This window comes from Anabrus simplex, chromosome 2, assembly GCF_040414725.1.
Source record: "Anabrus simplex isolate iqAnaSimp1 chromosome 2, ASM4041472v1, whole genome shotgun sequence".
Classification (NCBI taxonomy): Eukaryota; Metazoa; Arthropoda; class Insecta; order Orthoptera; family Tettigoniidae; genus Anabrus; species Anabrus simplex.
The window spans coordinates 1,133,817,072-1,133,842,695 of record NC_090266.1 but is presented as its reverse complement, the minus strand read 5'-3'; the positions used below and the strand labels follow the sequence as shown (position 1 = coordinate 1,133,842,695).

Genomic DNA, 25,624 nt, shown 5'->3' with positions numbered 1-25,624 from the left:
CAAGGCGGTAGCAGCATGAGGTGGGACTTTTTGTTTTAAACATTTTTCACGAGACATCTGAGCATTGCTTTTTCTAATAAACGCAATTTATCTTGGCCTACAAATCAGAGAGAGAGCTTAGGGCTCTCTACCCAAGAACAACTGAGGAACTAGAGAACAATGGTAGAGCATGCATACCATTTCTATAAAAAAACCAGGAGTGATTTGGCCATTATCCAAGATTAATTCTGAAGCCTCTGTCAAATATTTTATGTTTCTTCCCTGTTATAATCATACATGTTTGACTTATTTTCTGAATATTATAGTCTATACTTGTAAGTGATCACAAAATTCTAAATACGATTGCTTTTTGGACTGCAAGAAAATTCTTTATGCCCTTACACCTGATGTGTAGCTACTGAAGATGATTCAATTAATTTTGAGACATATTCCTCAATAAAAGGATTCAGAGAATAAGGTAAATTGCCGACTTCATGATAGATCATAAAAGAAATCCCAGGGTAATGCAAGAAATCATTAACTACAAACATCCTGATACAGGAAAAAAAAAAAAAAAAAAAAGCCTAAGTGATATTTGGAACACATTCTAGTATACTAAGGAAGAATAAATTAAGGAGTTGCTGGCAAGTGATGACTCTCAAGATCTATTCAAGTAATACAAACAATGAAAGGACTCAAAGTATTTTAAATAGCTCTTGCTTCTCGTAAGCAGAATAATGCACTTACATTTTTGGTATACTGCTTAGACAGCAGACATAACGTAATGTAAGAAACTTAAAAAAAAAAGAAAAGGAAATATACAATATGCACGAATGAAAAGTAAAAGTAACTAAAATACTGCTAAGTAACAGCAAACACTGTACATCCATTGTGACAGTCTGGACTGAAAACCACAATTAGTCCATTACAGCTCAAGTACTATTGCTCCAATAATACCAGTTTAACTTAATTTCAGCTGTCTAAAGATATTTAACCGGGCGAGTTGGCCATGCGGTTAGGGGCGCGCAGCTGTGAGCTCGCATCCGGGAAATAGTGGGTTCGAACCCCACTGTCAGCACCCCTGAAGATGGTTTTCCATGGTTTCCCATTTTCACACCAGGCAAATGTTGGGGCTGTACCTTAATTAAGGCCACGGTAGCTTCCTTCCCACTCCTAGGCCATACCTATCCTATCATCGCCATGAGACCTATCTGTGTCGGTGCGACGTAAAGCAAATTGCAGAAAAGATATTTAATGATGTCACCAGATATTAAATGTAAGCATATAAAAGGATCAATGTTGCAATATGCTATTCAGTCTTGCAGCATTCAGTCATAAATTTATGAATTGCTTAAAAACTTCTTTTTTTTTTTGCTAGTTGTTTAACGTCGCACCGACACAGATAGGTCATATGGCAACGATAGGACAGGGAAGGGGTGGGAGTGGGAAGGAAGCGGCCATGGTCTTAATTAAGGTACAGCCCCAGCATTTGCCTGGTGTGAAAATGGGAAACCACGGAAAACCATTTTCAGGGCTGCCGGCAGTGGGGTTCGAACCTACTATCTCCCGAATACTGGATAGTGGCCACACTTAAGCGACTGCAGCTATCGAGCTCGGTTTAAAAACTTCTAATCACTACACAATTTTGCCTTGAAATTACAGAGCACATAATCGAATCATCTTCAAATGTTAACCCAGCCTTTTTTGTAACCCTCCACTGTTAGTCTGTTAGGAAATCCTACCTATTTACTGTACAGCAGAAGTCCGCTATGACGAGTACGGCATATAGCGTGAACCCCATTTCGTTTTTATGCCCCTCGAAAATTCCCATATTAATCTGTATAATATTCTTTAGTCACAGGAACTGTTTCACTGATTCACCTATTATTACGAATAGATGAGGACTTGCTAATTTATCCATCATCAATATTTATACACTGCAGTGTTGACAATGAATACGATCAATCACCTTCTGTATTGATTTCTCGCTATGTGCACAAGTGAGCCCTCACCGACATTCAAAGGTGCTGCAACATCGAATAGCAATATCTGTCAACTCATGACTCTGACTGGTGTCAACAGTGAAGTTCGAAATGAAAGGAGAGAACATGTTTTCGCATCAAGTGTGTAAATAACATGGCTGACAGCAGTTAACTCCTTAAAAATACGGGCTGAAGTAAAGGATTGCTTAATTTTAATACTAGGTACAAAAATTAAAAAAGATTGTGGTACTTCTCAAGATATGGCAGTGTGTATTACTGATTTGAGAAGTTAGGTTATATACTTTCCTATATGGTTAAATTTGAGAAAGGCTGCTCATGTAAATTTGTAACGAAGAGGTTATAATTACTCTACAGGGGGCTTGAAATGTATTTTCATTTCACATGCATGGTAGTTAGGTTAGGCAATGCTGTTTTAAGTAAAAAAATTGAACCAATTGCCACGTAAGCCTCTGGACTGATGCTATTACATTTTTAAGAATGAAAATGAACATGCATGTTCACAGAGTGATGGGATTAGAAAATACCGCAACTAACTAGTAAGCCGCAATATGAAAAACATCCACGAAAAGTTTTGAACAAACTGACTGCTGTTTCATCTAGATTTTAATGTTGTTGTTGTTTTTTTTTTTTTTTTCCACCTTTCCAGAATTTTACAGGATATAGCGAGTAAATTAATAACCGTTATCAGTTATCATTATAATGGACCCACCACCAAAGCAAATTAATATGTACAACTATATCAACTCCAAACCCAATTCCACAACTGAAAATTGAGACAATGTTAATGTAAAAGGAATCACTATGAAAAAGCGGCTTGAATAGTATGTTCTAAGTTGGTGAGCAGGTGCAAACTCTCTCTCTCTCTCTCTCTCTCTCTCTCTCTCTCTCTCATTTGTTTTACTTCCCTCCAAATGCTACAGATATTAAGAGATGCCACAATGTCTCACAGTTGTTTAATGAGCCAGAAACCAATGATGCAATGGTTGCATTTAAACACACTCAAATGCCCACCAACCTCAGCTGTGATTGAGACTGCAGCCTTAGAAATAGGACACTGACAATCCAAATGCACTACTGAGAATGGAAGAGACAGTATAACATCAGGAAACACGAGGAAGGAACCAAGAAATCATGCGGTGAATCAGGAATTGTAAAATAAATCTGGATAGGATAACAAGATCAGATATACCATGTCAAAGGATATCACCTTTGCTGTTTATTATTATTATGGATAAAACTAGTGATGTGCGTGAATGACACCTGGAATCGCGACAATCGGTTCTACGACTCCGAAGTCGCACTCAATGTCGCATGCGAGGAATCGGTTCCCGATGACGTCACCAGAGTGTGCTAGGTGCACTCATTAGAGTGAGTCTTCCGTATATAAGTGGGGCAAATTCGAACGTGCAATATTTCCTATTTCTTTTGTATACAGTGAAATGTCTTATTGGTTTTCATGAATGAATTATGCCACATAATAATGAAATAACAATTTATCCTTGTAGTCTGGAAATCACATTACACCTTTTGACACTGGGTGTAGCAATCGACATTGTTATTTATGCTTATACTGTATTTTTCTCATGTGGTTTTCAAATATTGTTAGTTTAAATGTATAAAGTCTGTGAAATTAAGTAACTACACAACTTGTTTCGTAGCATACCTGTCTTCCATTACATTTAATTTGATATGAGCATTTCGTGGTACTGTCTGACTCATTGGCTGACTGGTCAGCGTTGAGGCTTTCGGTTCAGAGGGTCTCGGGTTCGATCCCCGGCCAGGTGGGAATTTTAACCGCCTCTCATTAGTTATTTTTGCCCGAAGACTGGGTGTTTGCGTTTGTCCCAACATTTTCCTCTTCATATTCAGACAACACACTCCACATAGCAATGGCATCAGGAAGGGCATCCGGTTGTAAAACAGGGCCAAATAAACATGTGAGATACATTTCGCACCCGCAACCCCACAGGTGTGAGAAAATTGGTACAAAAAGAAGATGATCATTTCATAATACTGCTAAATATTATTACGAGGAACTGTCAGAATTACTATTTTTGTTTTCATCACTGCTTAACATTAGTTAAGGTTGTCTCTTTAGTACAATTGTATTTTGATGAAATAGTGTTATATTATGTCATAATCCCTATACAAATTTTGATTTGTTTACAATCCATATAAGTTGATTAGTTTCAAACAGAGAATCATATTTCCTGATCAAATTAGAGTAGCATTAGAGTATATAACTCCAGGACACTACAACAAGAGCAGGCATGGCTTGTAAAGTGACCTGGTTATAAACCAAAACAAACTCGCATTACAGAACATATTCGTGCTGCACGTGTTTATGCATCTGCATAATAGATGGTGCTACTAGTTCTTCGGAATCGATTCCGGATAATAATACCAATATAAATGGTCCATTATTGGACATTATAAATTTACTCATTCGGGACAAATATTTCAGATTCTCTATGGGAATCAACATCGATATCATCTGATAGCCAAGCAGGCATCTATTTTTGGTAAAGAGACAAAGTCTCTCATAGAGCATTGGCACTGCCGGTGGCTCCAGGTAGCCTACGCAGTGGCCTCCACGGTATGCACTAGCCAGCGTCTTGGTAGGTGTGCTAGGTATCAACTGATGAGCCCAACCTAGCACACAAGGGTGAAACGCTGGCAACCAGGAATGAGTTAGCTGGAAAATTTATAATGTCCAATAATGGACCATTTATATTGGTATTATAAATTTACTCATTCAGGACAAATATTTCAGATTCTCTATGAGAATCAACATCTATATCATCCATTCCGGAATCGGGTACCTGATTCCGCAGGCATATGGAATCGACTCTTCGTGATTCCAGTCGCAACCCATCACTAGATAAAACTATTGCTGTCAAAATGACAAAGGATATATACTATCACCTTTCTTTAATTATTATTATTTTTATTATGGATAAAGCTATTGCTGAAGTCCAAAATGTCAGATATATACAAAGAAATAAATCAAGAAAAAGGAACATTCAAAAGAAGGAAAGATACATTAGGATGCATAGCTAAGAACTAGAGTACAGTAAGAATGAAAAGCCATAGGCAGTTTTATGAAATGATAAAATATCAAATATAACAATGGAACATAGGAAAAAAAGCATTGATGTATACAGTAATGGTTAACAGGAATATGGTTAAGCAGCATCCCGCCCAGCAAGCCAACGACAATGTTTGAGAGTCACTTTTTGAAACATAAGAATCCTTGAACATTACCATCACAGTCAACTATTTAATAATAACGATTTTACATCCCAATAACGGCTTTTATAGCTTTCACAGATGCCCAGGTGTCGGAATTTTGTTCCACAGGAATATTTTTCATGTGCTGGTAAATCTACTGACACAGGGCTGGCATATTCAAGCACTTTCAAATACCACCGAACTGAGGGAGGATCAAACCTGTTAACTTGGACTCGGAAAGTCAGTGCTCTGCTGAGTGACCAACTCAGTCTGGCAATTGTAAGTTACATATTAATGAAATTTTATTCATCTTCGTGTTGGTTTTTGTTACTAATGACCACAGTATAACAGCTTCAGCATACTGGGTATGTATGCATTCATCTGTTTCCTCCATTGGCTTTGATATTCTGTCAGTATTCCCTCATTCAGTTGCTTACTTCTTTTCTTCATTCTTCCAAAAAGACTACCTTTGGAGGTTTTATTCCAACTTCCTCTTTTAAATCGCTAAGATGTGATCCCATTCTTCTGAATTTGCTTCGATCCTTACTATCTTCTTCTCCAATGTATATTTTCCTCCTAATCCTTGTAGATTTCTGTAAGCAAACCTTTCCCCCCACTCAAAGCGTGTCAGGATCTTTCACGTGAGCCTGTCTTCACTCATCCTGAGGATATGTACATAAAACTGGGCTCATCTCCTCCTCATCAGTTCCACAATAGTGAGTTTCTGTATATACTTTAAGGAATTCCTTCTGTTTGTTTCCTTGTATAGTTCACTGTTTGGTCTCAGTCTCCATTGTCCATCAACATATTCAAGTCTTAGAATCTTCTTTTCCTTTACAGATAAGGTTCAAAATTTCAGCAGCGAACAATGCTTCCGGCTTGATAACCATGCTATAACGTCTGATTATTTTCCTCAAACTAATGAATTTCTTATTGTACACATCCTTTGTTAAGTGGTATGCCAGTTCCATTTTCCAGATTCTTGCTTCCACAGCTTCCTTTTCTGTACCACTGTGTTGGATCATTTCGCCAAAATACTTGAAGGTCTTCCATTTCTCAATTTTTCCTTCAACTTCATGGACCTTAGAGCTGACTTGATGTTTGTCATGAATTTTGTTTCTTCGACTAGTCTTCATAGCCCCATCTCGAAGAATGTAGATTCATCTCATTACCGACTCAATGTTATTCACAAGGATTGCCAGATCTGCAAAGGCAAGGCAGTTGATGGAGACACCTTTATGTTTCGCCCAAGCCTGACTCGATGTGCTTGTTTCATTTGCTAATAATGTTATTGGTTTTTAAGCCCCACTGACTACATTTACAGTTTTTGGAGATGCTGAGGTGCCAGAATTTTGTCACGCAGGAGTTCTTTTACGTGCCACTAAATCTACTGACACAAGACCGACTTATTTCAGCACCTTCAAATACCACTCGAAAGAGCCAGGATTGAACCTGCCAACTTGAGCTGAAAAGGCCAGGGCTCCACCGCCCAAGCTCCTATTCCATCGTCGCCATAAGATCTATCTGTGTTGATGCGACGTAAAGCCACTAGCAAAAAAAAAACCACATCAAAGGTTTTCGGTAACGGAAGGATGGAGAGCGAGGATCGGGAAGGTAGCGGTCGTGGTCTTAATTAAGGTATAGCCCCAGCATTTGCCTCGTGTGAAAATGGGAAACCACAGAAAGCCATCTTCAGGCCTACCGACAGTGGAATTCGAACCCACTATCTCTGGAGTGCAAGATCACAGCTGCACAAACCTAACCGCACAGCCAACTGGCTCGGTCTAATTTTGAATGAATTTAAGATTTCTGCCATGAACTTAAACTTTGACACTGCAGTGCTGACGGTCTGTTCATTTAGATTTTGTGAACTGTCATCTACACTAAACTTTACCAGGATCTTTCATCAGCATCTCCCTATCAATTGAATTGTAGGCCTTCTTGAATCTATGAATACTATCACATACTCTCTATTTTGTGCCAGTTTGCCTCGGATTATGTTCCTCAAGTTTAAGATCTGTTCAGCATATGATCGTGCTTCCTGAAACTAGCCTAATATTCTCTGATTTCTTGTCGATTTGCTGTTCATATCTACCAAACAGTGCTTTCGACAGGATCTTACATGCTACTGGCAAAAGTGACATGCCTCTGTAATTGTTTACTTCAGTTTTGTCCCCTTTTTTTTTTGAAGTTCTGATAGAACTTTCTGAAATAACTGTTCTTTTTGAAATCACTTTCAAATTGTGGTAACTTGCGTTTACCATATGCCCTATTGGTTATTCTAAATGTCTTTGCAGGTTGTTGCCTTGCGCAACTGAAAACCTCGTAGTTGTTCTTTAATTCTGATTACCGTATTTACTCCTGTATTAGAGCCCCCCCCCCCCCGGCTTTTAGAGATGAAGAAAATGAAAGAAATAAATCTCGCATACAAGACCCCCAACGTAATTAGTCAGAGAAGAACAACGATTCCGCTTCGAAGCGGGTACAAGTCTTACTGCAGCTCTGATGACATTGCACAAATTTGTGAATGGTTTCGTCCGTTCGCCGTACTCTATGAAAATACGTCAAATCCATGCGGTACATCTGTGTTTCGTAGTTAAGAAATGTCCACCTCCGTAGCATACGTCTACTGCAGCTCTGATGATGTCGGACAAATAGGTGAATAGGCCTAGCTTCGCGTCTGACCCGTGCATGCAAGCATGCATCAGTCATGCTATATGCCTGTTTTGTAGTTAATAATGTCCGCCAGCGTAATGGTTAGCACAATTAGTTGCTGTTCTCAGGAGTCTGACTTCGATTCCCGGTACCGTACTGCCAGAGATTTACGAATGGCAAGGAGGTTGATATGCGGTAAAAGCGGTACATGAAACTCCCCTCTACTGGGGGTGTGTCTAAAAAGAGCTGTACCACCACGGGATGAGGAAATGAGTTTACTTTAGTTGAGAAATATTCACGGTTGTTGCTGTTTATACAGCAGGCAAGAGCATTAACAAAGTGGTCGTTTAATATCTCGTAACTCGGGCCAATATAGGTACATATTTGGAGAGAAGTAAGTTTAAAACTTGATAAAAGCTATCCAATTAAAACGATTGTTTTACTCGCCAACATACCTAACAAATAAGAATAATAATACTAATAATAAAAATAATTTTATGTCCCCCACATACTTTAAACTATTTTCGGAGACGCCAAACAAAACATACCAGGTTATGCGTTAATAAAAAAAGAGCGGTACATTTTCCTGTTATTTATTGTTATTTCTTCCGTCGAGGAACTATTAGGGTGATAATATACCTAACCTAAACAATGTGGTTTGTTTTATCTCATGGACAGCTGTTAACGTAAATCCTGATGTGATAAATGCAGAGAACAAGCATGAAATGTACTTAAAATGAGGGTCTGTGTTTCAACAGCTGCAGTTATCAAAAGAATGTTTCCAGTTACTATGTATTACATTCGGAAGTACAACTCGTAATATATGCTAGTTATCAGCTGATGGTTTGGCATGCCTTCTACAGCACAGCTTTATTCGGAAGGAGTAGCTTCTGTTACATATACACCAACAGGGAATATCAGAGACATTCTCCAGAAACCATTTGGTAATAAAATCACACTGTTTAGACTCTATAGTCGGGAACAAAATTATTTTTAAAAGGTTAAAAAAGACGGGACCTCATATGCTCTCGATTGCATTGCATGGCTCAAAGAGAATGAAGCATGGCCGACGAGATGGAAGTGAAGATGACGTCACTTGAATTGCCGATACGCCGGTAGCAGGTCAGGGATGTTAGCGGCGCACGGCGATAATGCAAATGAAAGCAGTGATAATTTTTACTGTGTGGTAGGCCTACTACTGAACTGACAGAGACAAATGACTGGCCATTAAGTTCTTTTTTATCAATATTTAATTACAGTAGAAGCCCGCTATAGCGAGTACGGCATATAACGAGAACTCCGTTATAGCGATGAGTTTTTTCTTTCCCTTCAGAATTCCTATATTAAACTGTGTATCTTCCTTCGGTTACAGCGAGAACCCTATCACTGGAGCACCCGTTATTACGAGCGATTAAACGCGCACGTTTTTTTCCGTTACCGATATTTATGCACCCCAGCGATGATATTGCATGCAATCAATTACCTTCGGCATCGTTTACTCGCTATGTGCACTAGCAATTTCTCTCGTCGACATTCGAAGGCGATGTCGGAGTCGATTAGTAATATCCGTCGACAGCTGTTCCGTAAAGAAAATTCGAAATGAAAGAGAACATATTTTCGTAATAAATGCGTAAATAACATATCCGATAACAGTTGTTAACTCGTTAAAAATTAAGGCTGACTAAACGACCGCTTAATTTTGAGGCTAAATACTGCAATTAAGTAAGAATGGGATACACCTCGAAATATGCCGGAGTGCTTAATTGATTTCAGAGGTTAGCTTATATTATGTCGCGTCTGGTTAAATTACGGAAAGGCTGTTATGAAAATTTATAGCGAGAAAGGTATAATTTCTCTACTGGCGCTTGAAGTGTGTTTTCATCATACGTATAGTATGGTTAAGTTATGATACGTGACGCTGTTTGAATAAGAAAACTTGAAACGTTTGCAAAAAAATAAGATCGATCATCTTCGGTACGGTCTCACTTTGTGCATTTGCGAGCTCTCTCGTTGACATTCAAAGGCGATGTTGGAGTTGATTAGAAATACCCATCGACTGCTGTTCTCTAAAGAAAATTCAAAATAAAAGAGGATAACATGTTTTCGTAATAAATGCGTAAATAACGTGGCTGATAGCAGTTGTTAACTTGTTAAAAATAAAGACTGAAGTAAACGATATCTTAATTTTAATGTTATATACGGAAATTAAGTAAGAATGTGATACACCTCAAGATATGGCAGAGTACATTACTGATTTCAGAGGATATTTCATATCTTCTCGCATCTATTTACGGCTATTTACATGTAAATCTTTCGCGGGGAGGTTATTTCTCTACTTGCGTTTCAAACATGTTTTCATGATAGGCTACATATACGGTTAGGTTAGGTGACGCTGTTTGAAGAAGAAAGCTGAGGTGTTTGCCACAGAAATCTCTGGAGTTATACTGTATTTCTCCAAATCCAAGTTTTTTTTTTTTTCTTCTTCTCAGAATCTCATGCAAAAACTCAAGGGTCGTTGCATTCCCGGCCTAACAGTAAGTTAATGGATACCACTGGCAACTACCGCAGTAACCACGCTGCTTCTTTTCAAACGCACACAGAAGTCGTTGACAATAAACGACCGCCTCTTTACTACACATCGCTAGCCGCGACAACCGGTTGTACAGAGCCTGTGTGTTTCTCAGATCTACAGAATGGCATCAAATTCTTAGAAAAGCCATGGCTACTCAGTGCAGTCATAACGCGTATATTGTACTTGACGCTTAGTAAAATTAAGGTTTACAGACAGCAGGAATATTTTCGTGATGGATAGTCGTATTGTAAAGATACGTGGAAAAGGTATTGCTGGCAAATTTTCAACGGGTTCTAGTCGATATTATGTTAATGTTTATTAAACACTCGGAAATGTAGAATAATTGTGCAGCCGCAAGAAAATACGGCATAGGCCTAACTAAAGCCAGTATTTGGCGTTAGCGTGAAGACAAAGAGCTAAAAAAAATGCGTACTGTACAAAAAATTCATTCAGTGGTCCGCAACTAGGACACTTTAAAAAAGTCGAAGATGAAATTGTGAGGCATGTGCACGAAAAACGCAAGGGCGGAATGGCCATACCGTGGCGCAATAAACTCGTTCGTTGACTTTCAACGTACGCGATTGGGCCTATACATCGCTAGCCGCTGAATTTGGCCAAACCCGAGAAGCGAGACGTGAGTGTAGCGGCAGCCGGTTATATCTGACGCTGTGTAAAAGTAACAGTTTTATAGACAGCAAGAATAATTTCCCGATGGATCGTTGTATTGTAGAGACGTATGGAATAGGTACTGCCGGAAAATTTTCAACGAGTTCTCTTCGGTATTATGATGCCAATGTTAGGTTAGCGGTCCTTAAACCCGCAGAAATAAAGAATAATTGTGCAGCCGCAAAAAAAAATAAAAAAATAAATTAAATAAATACGGCGTGGCAAAAGTCAATGTTCGGCGTCTAAAAATAATCTTAAAATGCGTAGGCCTACTGTACAACAAGGCATTCATATGATTTTACAAACTTCTTTTTGAGCCTGATTTAACATTTTTGAAGGAAAAAGTGGGGTTCATCTTGGATTCGGAGAAATACGGTACTATATTTTTTTCAGAATGAAATTAATCATACACTTTCACGTAGTATCGGATTACGAAAAATAACAAACAAGTAAGACGTAGTGGGGATATCATCTGCAGAAACACAAGTTTTGAACAAACTGATTGCAGTTTCATACCGATTTTAAAGTGCATGAAGGGTTTTCTGACTTTTATACAAAAATCGGATATAGCGACAATCCGTTATAGCGAGTAAATTTTTCGCTGTTATGAATTCTCGCTATAACGGACTTCTACTGTATATGATAACACAATACCCGTATCCCTTTTTTCCCCTACAGGGTCAAGTATTAAGCGAGACGAATCTTCGTAGCGAGTTTTTACGGCCGAATGCCCTTCCTGACAGCAACCTCACCAGAGGAATTAATGAGATGTAATGAATGACGTGATATGAGTAACTAAATTGAACTTTTATATGTACCGTAGGCCTCAAAGTCGTGTTTACCATTTATTGTCTTTTTATGTTTAGAAATACTGCCTTCCGACGAAAATAACCAGTATAACTTAAATACATTCTAAGTTTGCTAAAGAACAGTATAGGATATTTGCAAGTACAATTTATAGCTCTTTATAGACTAGAAGTCATGTGTTCGCTGCACAAAATTTTGAGGTTATCGCATATTGGACCCCCCTTTACTATTTTTGGCTGTAAAAGTGGGGGGAAAAAAGGGGTCTAATACGCAAGTAAATACGATAGTTTTACTACAGGCCCCTAAATACTATACTACAGTGACTCTTGTCATCACATAATTCATATTATTGTGCACTGTACTATAATATATGGAATAATTAAATCATTACATTTTTCATGCACATTTTAATAACAGAAATGAGCTTAAAATACTATATTTCTGAAATAAGATGAAATATATGTTAAGGTATTTACTTCTTTTCCCACAGAAACATTTCAATTATTTCAGGATTTTTTCAACTCAAAACTGACGGTGGATAGCAAGTAAATTCTAAGTTCTCATCAGTAAAGGGGCTATAGGACCACTTTAGTGTAACATTTAACAAGTGAGTTGACCGTGCGTTAGGGGCGCGCAGCTGTGAGCTCGCACTCAGGAGATAGTGGGTTCGAACCCTACTGTTGGCAGCCCTGACGATTGTTTTCCATGGTATCTCCATTTTCATACGAGGCAAATGCTGGGGCTGTACCACAATTACGGCCAAGGATGCTTCCTTCCCACTCCTTCGCCATACGACCTATCTGTAGAGGCATCTGTTTTTGGTTAATTTAGTCATTTAAAAAAAGTAAAATTGGTATATTTTTTGGTACTTTTATTTAGCAATAATTTTGTTGAATTTTATTTCCAATTTTCAGCAATAAAAGCTTTTTTTTTTTGCTACTTACTTCACGTCGCACTGACACAGATAGGTCTTATGGCGACAATGGGACAGGAGAGGGCTACGAGTGGGAAGGAAGCGTCCGTGGCCTTAATTAAGGTACAGCCCCAGCATTTGCCTGGTGTGAAAATGAGAAACCACAGAAAACCATCTTCAGGGCTGCCGACAGTGGGGTTTGAACCCAATATCACCCGAATACTGGATACTGGCCGCACTTAAGCGACTGCAGCTATCGAGCTCGGTGCAATAAAAGCTAAACCAAAAGATAGCTTATAACAATTTGCAGTAAAACATTATAGTTTATTTCTACATATGAACAAGAAACACGAGAGTTATGCTTCTGATGAAAACACATATTACATATATCTAAACAAATTATCCAGACACGTTAACAAGTGGGACCTAGCCTAGGTAAATAATTTACACATCAGTCTGAAAAATACAGATATATCATGAGTGCCATATTACTGGGAGTCAGAACGGTTCTCTTGTCAAATATCATGTAACAATACGTTGAAAATGACCTGTTACTATCAATATTACTGACTGGGATGCATAAAGCCTCTACTGCATCTTCCTCAAAGTACCTATATTCTGCTTTCAGAGAAAGAAGAATGGTAAGCACATCAATATCTGTACCTGCTCTACAGGAACTACCAACTAGATCCCTAAACACTGTGTATGGTTCAAGGTATTCTGACATTGAAAGTTCTCGTAGGATGGGAATTTGGTTTATAAGAAGAGAGACTTGATCATTTTTCAAATCATATTCCATTATGTTTCTTGGGTCAACATTTAATAACCTCTTGAAAAGTCAGTATCCTGCTTGAGTTGTTACTATTCCTACACTCAAAACTTGTGGGAGTAGTCCTAGCAATTAATGAAATGTCAGTACAAGTATTACCAAATAGGTAATCTAAAACAATGCTTTGGAAATAAAACAGGCATTCTCATGAAATGCATATGTTGTTCATGATTTACGCCTCATCTGAGGAAACATGGTAAATTATCACAAGACAAACAACATCCCAATATCCTCACAAGTGAAGTACGTTATGACAGAAAAGAAGGATTAAAGAATTCCTATCATCTGCAAGTTGAAGAGAAATATCCATAGTTAATGAAGTTAAAATACTAAGTCCGAATCCAGAGGTATCATGGAGGATTTATATAGTTTGAGGCACTCAATGTAAATTACCAAAATATTGAATTGTGTGCAGAAAAGGCTAGATTATTTTCAAGACATACCATTTTTATACGTTTCTTCTTCTCTTTGGGGCCCATCTTATTGTCAGCAAGGATCTGTTCCAGAAGTTCAGAGAGTGCAAGCTGAGATTCTGTCAAACGTTGCTGTTCAAACTGGTGGCTGGACACTTGTTCACAGTACGTTACCTGTGGTTGGGGTAACTGTGAAAAAGCAATGCACGGAGAGTACTAATTACCGGAAGTTAACACCTGCAAACATTTCTATCGACCACAATGTGCAAAAAAAAAAAGAAAAAAAAAAAAAAAAGTCTATTGATACTATCCTAAAGAGCACCAGTTAAGGTGACGAGCCAAATGTACTTGCAGTATTCTTTTATTCCTCAGTCTTTAATTAATTAAAATTCCTTTGCTTTGCTTGCTTGCTTTATAATGAGCAGAACAGAGAAACACGTGTGTGTAAGTATACAGTAGAATCCCAATATAATGTGGCTGTCCGGAGACATACTTTGCCCAGTGTTGTAGCTCAACTGAATGTGGCATGACAGTGAAAAATGACGTGGCAGAAGGACAAGAAAAAAATTAATACAACATACTAATCCCATGATAAAGTTGCCTTTCACTTCCCATTCTTCATACAATCAATTATTTCATCAAACACAGAATATGCTTTCCTTCCCTGTGACGTCTTGCGCATGCATGAAGTTGGAATTCAACACAATGCGCGACAATGCAGTACTATAGCCTACACATGATGACAGGAGGGGAGGTGGAGTAAGGGCTTTGTTGGCTGGTTCCAAGAACACTGCTGCTTGCCTTGGCAAGAATTCTTGGAAATGTAAATGCTGTACATAGCTCAGGAATTATTTCCAGTTAATTTTGTGATATCCCAGGAATGCAGTCGTACATCCCCCAAGGCTACGACCAGTATAGGTACCATACTGCATTGTTTCCTGTTATGCCGGGGCCTTGAAAAGATGAAAGAATTACTGACCTACAGCGTTAGTGTAATTATTGTAGTGAAATGGCAACACACCAAACAATAAAACAAGTTTTACAACCGCCATAGCACAGGGCATTAACGCATCATCTGGAACTACTGCATATACAGCTGGACTCGGAAGAAAGTGTAGTTTTTTATTTATTTAGAATTTGCTTAACGTCGCACCAACATGGATAGATCTTATGCCGACGATGGGACAGGATAGGGCTAAGAGTGGGAAGGAAGCGGCCATGGCCTTGATTAAAGTACAGCCCCAGCATTTCCTTGGTATCAAAATGGGAAACCATGGAAAACCATCTTCAGGGCTGCTGACAGTGGGGTTCGAACCCACTATCTCCCGGATGTAAGCTCACAACTGCGCAACCCTAACTGCACGGCAAACTCGCCCGGTGAAGTGTATTTTAACTGCTCGTTGGCCATCTCGAAAATGGTATTCTGGGGTTTCCGAATTTTAAGCAAACTAATTTTCTGACTTTGGAAAATAAGAATTTCACCCATAAATTAATACTGTATATTTTTGGGGGGGACATACTCTTCACTGCATTAAATTCAAATCCATAGTATATTGGGCTTCTACTGTATTACAAAAAGAAAAGACTTAATATGACCCACATAATGTTAAAATTCATAGTTATTCCTGTATATTCAAAACTTGAAAAGTGGCACATGAAATAAATGAAAATCTGTATCTACCCACTGTAGACATTTGTTGACAAGAATATCTGAATACTGTTTATCTTATATCAATAAACTGGTAAAACATTTTTTAGGTTCACTGTCTGACACATGTTGCACTATAAGAAAACATGATATGTTCAGGTTTGAGTCTTGTACAGTGACTGGGTGTGAAAAGTACAGCCACGAGGATGAGGCTTCCATTGCGGTGAATATTACTTTATTATACTATTAATTTTCAGCGGATCAAAACCAAACCACATGGCGCAACAGCCCTGAAGGGCCATGACATACCAAGCGACTGCTGCTCAGCCCGAAGGCCTGCAGATTATGAGGTGTTGTGTGGTCAGCACGACAAATCCTCTCAGCTGTTATTCTTGGCTTTTTAGACCGGGTCCACAATCTCACCATCCGATAGCTTCTCAATTGTAATCACATAGGCTGAGTGGACCTTGAACCTGTTGTACAGAAGGAACTTAATATACAAAGCACAACATAAAAGTTTATTATTTGGAAATATTCATACAGTACGTACATAAAAGAAACGAAATTTGTCTTGATGTTTGTAGTTAATTAATTAATAACATTTTAATTAATAACATAAATTAGCAGACTGATGGTCTGGGAATTATTTACAATTATATACACTAACATTTGTAGGTACATTGAGTTCTATCTAGATCAGATAGGCTGCTCGAATGAATGATTGTTCGTGATAGCTGGTGACTATCTGTAGTACGCAGAATTACAAGTGGGACTTGTAGTAAAGTCTGTAGTAGCAGAATGCTAGGTAGAAGTTGAGGAGCATGCAAGGAACTTGCAGTAAAGTTCATGAATAGCAGAATGCTTGGATTGAAGTCGGAGAACTTGCAGGGAACTTGTGTTAAAGTTCATGAGTAGCAGAATGCTAGGATGGGATGCACGTCGGTGATATGGGAGGCAGGATAATTGAGGCTATGTCCTGAGGTGACACCTCCAGACCAGAGTACTCCACCTGTTCAGAACACTTATTTAAGAGGGTATCTCTGTGTCTGACATACGGTGTAGTCTGATCGCTGGACACTATGGGAGTGCCTGGAGAGTAAAAATCGTCGCCCAATATATAGTGCTGGCTGACGTCACAGATGATTACGTCAGTGCTCTGCAGTCCACCTCGTGGTATCTCGAAGCGTCGATGCTGGGCGGGCTGCGGAGTTTGCAGGCGGTGGAGGACACACACAACAGAACCAGCCCTCAGATCCAAGTATAAATCCCTGACTTGGCTGGGAATCAAACTCGGAGCCTCCAGGTAAGAAACAGGCATGCTACCCGTACACCGCTGGGCTGGCTAAGTAAAATCGAATTGCTGTGTTAAATTAAATAATTAAGCAGGCATTAAACAGGTTCTTAATTAATTCGTGGCAGCAATAATAATAATAATAATAATAATAATAGTGTAAGGCCTCCGAAGAGGCCTGGTGCAGGTCTTTCAAACGGATGCCTTGTAGGCGACCTGTGCGTCTGTGAAAATGGGGCCCTATCCAGTGCTTAATTCGTAAAATTTTAGGTGCTGGAACACATATCCACACATTTTGCTCCCTTTTCAACCATACACTACTCCCCTTTCTCCCATGAAGTCACAAGTTTCAATATTTGAAAACTTGTGATAAAACAATGAGAAATCAATTTTTATATAATACTTTCCTGAGATTTAGGTTGTAAAAAGATTTCTTTTATCAAATCACTAAAACCACAAGATTTAATACAAACAACAGGCAGTATGTAATATTCTTCAGTCAGATTTTGCCGTAACTTTCATAATAGTGACTGAAAAAGAATAACAAGTTTTATGTATACTAGCAGTAAATAAAATAAATAAATCAATAAGTAAAGAAGCTTCTAAATATAACCAATGGAATAAAAAATATCCATTACCTCTTTATAACATTTTGCTATTTTTGATCACTACAAAGCTACATTTCCTTGTATATTTATTATTAACAAGTACATTTTTAAAGCATTTAATTTTAATTGAGCTTAAGTTATAGAAAGAGTTCATACCTCAGTGGCTCAAAAAAAGAAAGAAAAACATTGCAAAATTACTTAAAAGACAATCATAAACAAACAGTGTTGAATTAAGAAAAACACTTCCATAATACAATACTGTCTTCATTATTCACTTTCTCATTTTGTCTTTTGTTTTTTACTGTGTGTTATGTGCACGATGATGTAACTTCGCCAGCCAAGACTTTACATGTTGCTCAGATTCATATCTAGCCACAGGAGGTCCCAGAAGTCCGATGTGCAATAAATCACAAACAGTGCTCATGTAGAGTGAAGATCTCAGTGGTACCGTAAATCAAGTTCATTGCGAAAAAGCCACGTTCACACTCGGCACTCAACACTGCAATACTGTTTCTTACTGATAATGTTTTTTTTGAACATTGGTGGCTCTTCACGAATTGTTGGTGTCTCTCTGCATTGTACTGGTTTCAGACCCTGCTTGTACTCCCTGCAGTCTTTTACTATATCACGAGGGCTATTAATCTTAAATCTTTCACAGGCGGAAAAAAATCTAATTTGCTCCGTAGATGATCGATATATCTTTAGGCCAGAATTTGGGATGAATGACCTTAATATAATTTATAACAACATCGTAGTTTTCAGATGCATTCACTGTTTGTTGATAGCAGCCAGGATGACAAATTATTTGCCAACTGTGATAAAACTGTTTTTTGGCAATCTTAGGAATTTTTGTTCTTTCGGAAAGTTTGACATCTAGAAAGTTCATATACTGTATTCTAGTGCAATCTTAGCTTCACTTGCATGCCATCCCTTAACATTTACTCGGTTTTCAAACACTCTCACTACAAGTATGATGTTTGTAGCATTACAATTTCAATTTCAAGTACCAATTGTGACATTTAAAAAAGTGAGGCTTCTTTCTCACCAATTCAAAAGAATGGTTAGTGTTATTATTCTCATCATAACCATGAGTGATTGTACTCTCCTATTTTAAAAGGAACAAGTAACAATATACCATGAACTGTTGTACAACTACTGACTGTCTTTGATAAATAAGGTGGAACATTATCCCACTATTCAACCGTTAAAAGGTGTACCAGTTTACTCCGTGCTGTAATTGGACTTCATAATTCAACTTTCAACCGTTTGCTCTGGCGAGCCACTAAACAAACTTAGGTTACCGGCTGCTATCTGCTAATGGAAAATTCTAAATTCCCATGGAGGGAATTAGATATTTTTCACCAATAGAGGATGTCAAAAATGTCAAAACCATATCAGATGTAAGGCTTTTCTGGCGTTTGCTCTATTAACCAGCGTTTTGTCTTAGGTCTGACACTAGACTCATCAGAGTGGAATGTGTCAGACTCTACCCACTGACGCTGGGGTGTATGCAGGTGAACTTATCAGAAGCCCATATAAGAGGCACAGTAAAAGCCTTACATCTGATATGTTTTTGAAGCTATCTGCTAGCCAAAGTGGACGTGAGTCAGCTTCTCTCTCTTCTAGACTTCTGAGCTAGTAAGATAATTTTAGACCATCATAAGCAACTAGGATTGCTCAACTTCTTCTAGTAACTATACTGCTGTGCAAAACTTAAGGACGAGGTAGATAAAGCAACGTAACATAACTACTCAGTGGAAATGAATGAAAGTGCAGTAACATGTTGCCAGAGGCCTCCCACACGCGCATAGAAACCTGGCGCGAGGTCAGCGTGACTATAGCGCCAAATGGGTCCGGCAGTTGAAGGAACGGGACGAAACTGTGTGAGTCAATCAACGAGCTGTTACAATGCACCGTGTTAGTGTTATTCATTACAACATGGCTCAAAGGCATTTGGATGACTTCACACGGAGAAGAATCATTGGGAAACTGGAAGGACGAAGAGTGACGAGTGTAGCCCAGGAGTATGGTATTGCTCACAGCATTGTTTCACGTGCATAGAGAGCATTCCAAACCACAAGCACTGCCGCCCAAAGGAAAGGAGGGGGTCAGCCACAGCAGGAGATGACCGTTACTTTGTGCAAAAGGCAAGAAGAGACTCACGTCAAACAGCGGGTGCAAAAGCAACCACATTTAACAGAACTGCAAGGCACCCAATTTCACGCTCCACAGTGGCAGGGAGAATGCATGAGGGTGGTCTGTTTGCGTGACAACCATTATGTTGTGTTCCGTTGAAACCCACACTTCGGCAGCACCATTTGTGATGGTGCTAAGAGCATCAGGTGTGGACCGACAAGGAGTGGGATCGCGTGCTCTTCTCAGTTAAGAGCAGATTTAGTCTGAGTAGTGATTCTAGACCTACCCTCATCTGGTGAGAAGTGGGAACACTTAATGCGCCCGGGAAGATAGTCGAACATGATCATTATGGTGGTCCAAGTGTTATGGTATGGGGAGGCATAATGTTACATGGGCGTATCGACCTCCAAATCTTGGGACAGACGAAATGTGACCTGCCAATGAATCACTGCCTGAAAATGTTGTAATGAAACTTATGGACCCATACCTTATGAAAGGACATAACGTGACCACTGGTAACTTCTTTACATCGGTAAAGTTGGCTGAGAGACTAAAAGAGAACAAAACTAGTATTGTTGGAACAATCAATCGAGTGAGGAAGAAAATCCCGGAGTCAGATTTTGATGTTGGGTTTACAGTTATGCTTTGTGTAACCTCAGATGGAATAAAACTGTCCCTATATGTCATATTTACACAGAAAATTATTCAGACTTTTAATTCTAAACTGCCTTTACATTTTTAAAAATAGTCTTTTACAGAGTAATTTAAATTAGAAATTTCTCCGTATCATGATAATCCGATAATGATAGAACGAGTCTTCTGGAATGTGTAGAGGTAGCTTTCTGCATTTTCACTCACTTTGATGTGTCTATAGTGTTTCATAGTTGCTATGTTCGAGGGAAATCTTAATTCTTTTGTATGCAGCATTTTAAGGAAAGCCACAATATCACGCAGCAGGCAGTGTGTGGAGAAGCAGAATCCGCGAACACTGGTGATGCCAACAGTTGGCGGGAAAGCATGGTTCGTAATATTATAATCGATTTGTACGCACCGAACAATATTGTCAATGCCAATGAAACTGCATTGTTTTTCTTTTACTGCTGAGCCCAGATGGACTTATGATTTTAAACGAGACGAAATGAATAATATTCACGCCTAAACTCAGCTGTTTTGAGAGTGTATTGAGATTTCATTTCCATATGGTACAACGTGTGGAAAAGTTCACGCCAATTGTAACAAAATGTTTTAATGTGTATTTCAACAATTAATTTTAAGACATTCAGCAATTTTAACAGATTGTAACTGTATTTGTACAGAGACTAACTAATGGCATTGTATTTTAAATACACTGACTGACAGAGCAAATGCAACACCAAGGAGGAGTGGTTCGAAAGGGATGAAAGTTGGGGAAAAACAGAGTCGGCACGGAAGAATAATTGATGCTTATTTCAAACCGATATGCAGGTTACACAATGCGCACGGCATCGACTCAGTAGGATGTAGGACCACCGCGAGCGGCGATGCACGCAGAAACACGTCGAGGTACAGAGTCAATAAGAGTGCGGATGGTGTCCTGAGGGATGGTTCTCCATTCTCTGTCAACCATTTGCCACAGTTGGTCGTCCGTACGAGGCTGGGGCAGAGTTTGCAAACGGCGTCCAATGAGATCCCACACATGTTCGATTGGTGAGAAATCCGGAGAGTACGCTGGCCACGGAAGCATCTGTACACCTCGTAGAGCCTGTTGGGAGATGCGAGCAGTGTGTGGGCGGGCATTATCCTGCTGAAACAGAGCATTGGGCAGCCCCTGAAGGTACGGGAGTGCCACCGGCCGCAGCACATGCTGCACGTAGCAGTGGGCATTTAACGTGCCTTGAATACGCACTAGAGGTGACGTGGAATCATACGCAATAGCGCCCCAAACCATGCTGCCGCGTTGTCTAGCGGTAGGGCGCTCCACAGTTACTGCCGGATTTGACCTTTCTCCACGCCGACGCCACACTCGTCTGCGGTGACTATCACTGACAGAACAGAAGCGTGACTCATCGGAGAACACGACGTTCCGCCATTCCCTCATCCAAGTCGCTCTAGCCCGGCACCATGCCAGGCGTGCACGCCTATGCTGTGGAGTCAATGGTAGTCTTCTGAGCGGACGCCGGGAGTGCAGGCCTCCTTCAACCAATCGACGGGAAATTGTTCTGGTCGATATTGGAACAGCCAGGTTGTCTTGCACATGCTGAAGAATGGCGATTGACGTGGCGTGCGGGGCTGCCACCACTTGGCGGCGGATGCGCCGATCCTCGCGTGCTGACGTCACTCGGGCTGCGCCTGGACCCCTCGCACGTGCCACATGTCCCTGCGCCAACCATCATCGCCACAGGCGCTGCACCGTAGACACATCCCTATGGGTATCGGCTGCGATTTGACGAAGCGACCAACCTGCCCTTCTCAGCCCGATCACCATACCCCTCGTAAAGTCGTCTGTCTGCTGGAAATGCCTCCGTTGACGGAGGCCTGGCATTCTTAGCTATACACGTGTCCTGTGGCACACGACAACACGTTCTACAATGACTGTCGGCTGAGAAATCACGGTACGAAGTCGGCCATTCGCCAACGCCGTATCCCATTTATCGTTTGCTACGTGCGCAGCACAGCGGCGCATTTCACATCATGAGCATACCTCAGTGACGTCAGTCTACCCTGCAATTGGCATAAAGTTCTGACCACTCCTTCTTGGTGTTGCATTTGCTCTGTCAGTCAGTGTATTAGAATAAGGTTTTAAAGTTTCAAATGCAACAAATAGTTATATTGTTTTTAATAAGATGATGTAATATATAAACGCTTTATATTTAAGAGATTTTTGAAGTTTATTATGGATAAGTTTGTTAATGGCAAACCATAAGTGTAAGTTCTATAATAATGTTACTGGTTTAACTTTGTAAGAATGTTTATAGCTGAAGATGTTCAAAATATGAACGGAACATGTCCTATGTTTTAACAATTAAGCAATAAAATAAGGATGAGATCCTAATTTTATAATTGCTCTTAATGTATTCAATAGGTGGAAATCAAAGTTTTATTGTTCTCCTTTAACAGATTTTCAATACGGAAAAATGAGGATAGTCTCCTGCAAAGTATCTCTTGCTAAATTCTAATTTTATCACAATTACAGTCTCAATCTTGAAATTTTCCAGACAAGGTTGTATTTTGCAGTAATAATGACTAATATTCTTACACTTGGAGTTTTGAACTGCTGCTTGTGACACATTAAACTTTAGAACTGTCAGTTTATAAAATGATTATGTCAAGGATTAATATGCACATTCTTGCAAAACTATTTCAGTTTTTTATTTTTCAGCTTTGAAGTATTTTACCGTGCTACAAAAATAATTTATACACTACAGTAAGGAAATATTCACATGTTTTAGGAAAGAGCAGGCAGTCTTATCTCTTTCCAACTAGAAGTTAAAGATTCAATTGCTTAGGTAGAGATTGTAAATAAACTTGGCACTATTTAGAGATGAAATTAACTTACTTGCTGTCGTATCCTCTCCTTAATTTCATGCATTACTTCAGTTTGTAAATCAGATGGCACTTGCATTATTGCATCTTCATGAGTTACTAGGAAATTCACTATACGACAGGCTAAGGCAGCATCATACTCGACAACTGTCTTGCTGCGCAGAATACTAGTAGCAAAACATGCTCCCACCTGTGAAACAAACAAAATCTTTTAGTCTATTACTAATGGTTACTTAACTTGTTTTCACTATTGTATAATAACATCACAGTAATGTCTGCTGGCATCAAATGATATCCAGGAAAAACCTCGGTGTGTGTGGCATAGTGCACGCTGTTGTTTATACTCTCGTGGGCTCGCAGACACAGACCCACGTTTCCCCAGTACTGAATTAAATAATCCTCAAAGTGATTTTGATCTAGTAATATAGGGCCTACAGTCGAAACTGGTTAAGACGTCCCTCTCTAGCACGTTTACCTGGTTATTACATCCTTATTCCAACGTCCCAGTCCATGTCCTATTAAATATATGGCAAAGAAACCTGTAGAGCACATTTATGTCACTCTTTAGTATGTCCGTAATTCCCACCATAAGAAATTGAATTTAGCGTTCCCGGCCACGTTGCGTGCAAGATGCGCCAGCGACGACTGGTCTGAGTGAGGATATGGTAGAGAACTTACAGTAATTTCACGGCCACTGCTGCTACAAATGTCCTTAAATTGGTATTTGTTCCAAACAAATGAGAAAGTTATCTAAATTAAGAGGAAAATACAGCACTGTTGAACAGTGTATTATAAAATATAGTAATGTTACCTTCATGTAATAAGTATATTTTTTTAAAGTACAATACAAAATTGTACTCCTCTTATGAAGAGTACCCTGCGACGAGCTGTCGAAGAATAAGACTACAAAATTTGGTAGCACTACATGATCTGCACTTGCATGGGTTGCAAGCAGCAACCAATCACAGGCTATCCTGTAAAGTACAGTGCCAAGGGATGAGAGTTAATCTAGAGTATTTCACAAGGGTTCAGGTAAACTTGGCTAGCTATAATAATAAGTGCTGAAATAGTTCTCTGATCTTAACTAGCCGTGTCACCAAAATTGCCATCATTGTCTAGTAACATGGTGAAGAACTTAGTGTTGACTTATGTATCCTGATCAATGTGAACAAAACTGCAATATGAAACATTTATTTCTCTGATGACTGATTGTATTTTAAGGAATTTGGTTCGTTAAATGTGTCCTTCATTACAAGGCTGAATGACATGAATTGTTTATATTTTGCAAAGACTTTGCTTTGTGCCCTCAGAAGAGAAACTCGTCTGACTATGGCTGCAACGGTTGCTCTATTGATTTATGACCAGATGCCTCTCTACTACTATACTCTGAGCAGGAACTGATGTTGCCATCTTTGTTCCAAATCAGATGTCCCATGTTTACAGTTGCAGAATAGATAATAAAAGGTCATCAGACTAATCAAAGATGGGAAGGGGGCATCAGGAGGAATGAACAGAAGTCAAAAACAGTGTGGGGACAGAGAAGATGGAAATAAAACAAAGAAAATTAAAAAGACCAGAGTAAACGGGAGAAATAAATAAATAAGAAGTGCCGAATTTACCTTCTGAAGAAGCAGAGCAAAGTTTTTGTGAAATGTAAAGCACAATTGGTTGATTTATTTCTTTCACTCAGCAAAAACCCAAAAGATTAGCATGTCTACAAATGAAGTTGTTCACAGGAAGTGGGTGAGGAGTTTTAATTCAAGTTATATCTAACTTTGATACAGAGAAAGGCCGGTATTCATATAGTTTTCCAGTTTGTGGGAACCAAGCAAAATAATAAGGCAATAGGAGAAATAGAGTATAAGATAGCCCTACAGAGTGGTATGTTGAAATCACTCCTGGTATTGCAGTGGACTGTAAAAAAAAAAGTTGTGTTGGACAACATGGACAAATGTATTATTAACGGTAAGTACATGAATTCCACACTGTGATGAAAGCCTCTCTAGCTGTTCAGACAAATTGAAGACAGGTTACTAGGCAACAGTACAACCTCAATACTAGGTTAATTGTTGTGTTCTCTCACAGCCCATCCAAAATGCAAGTGTCAAAAATGTTGGATGTGTTAAATCTGTGAAAACAAAGCAACTTTTAATGTTTCACCTCCAATAGTAAACATAATTACTTAAATAGTAACTTTTCAGTACAGCTGTTATAGGCGAGTTATAATTTTATTCAATTCACAATATATTCATCTGTAATTAGTACATGCTCTGAAACTCTTTGCTACTTGCCAAGAGAGGTTTAATACTGTCTATGCAGCTTGAGCACTCACACCTGCACAGAGCTAACGC

General features: G+C 39.1%; 1 protein-coding gene across 1 annotated transcript in view; it reads right to left on the bottom strand.

Moving 5' to 3' along the window:
- The window catches only part of LOC136864739 (DEP domain-containing protein 1A), a 157,805-nt gene that overhangs the window by 26,303 nt on the left and 105,878 nt on the right, over positions 1–25,624 (bottom strand). The window contains exons 10-11 of the mRNA XM_068226098.1: positions 23,287–23,463; positions 14,099–14,257 (exon numbers count right to left, since the gene is read on the bottom strand). Of these exons, the coding sequence (XP_068082199.1) occupies positions 14,099–14,257; positions 23,287–23,463 (336 nt within the window). The remainder of the gene's footprint in view (positions 1–14,098; positions 14,258–23,286; positions 23,464–25,624) is intronic.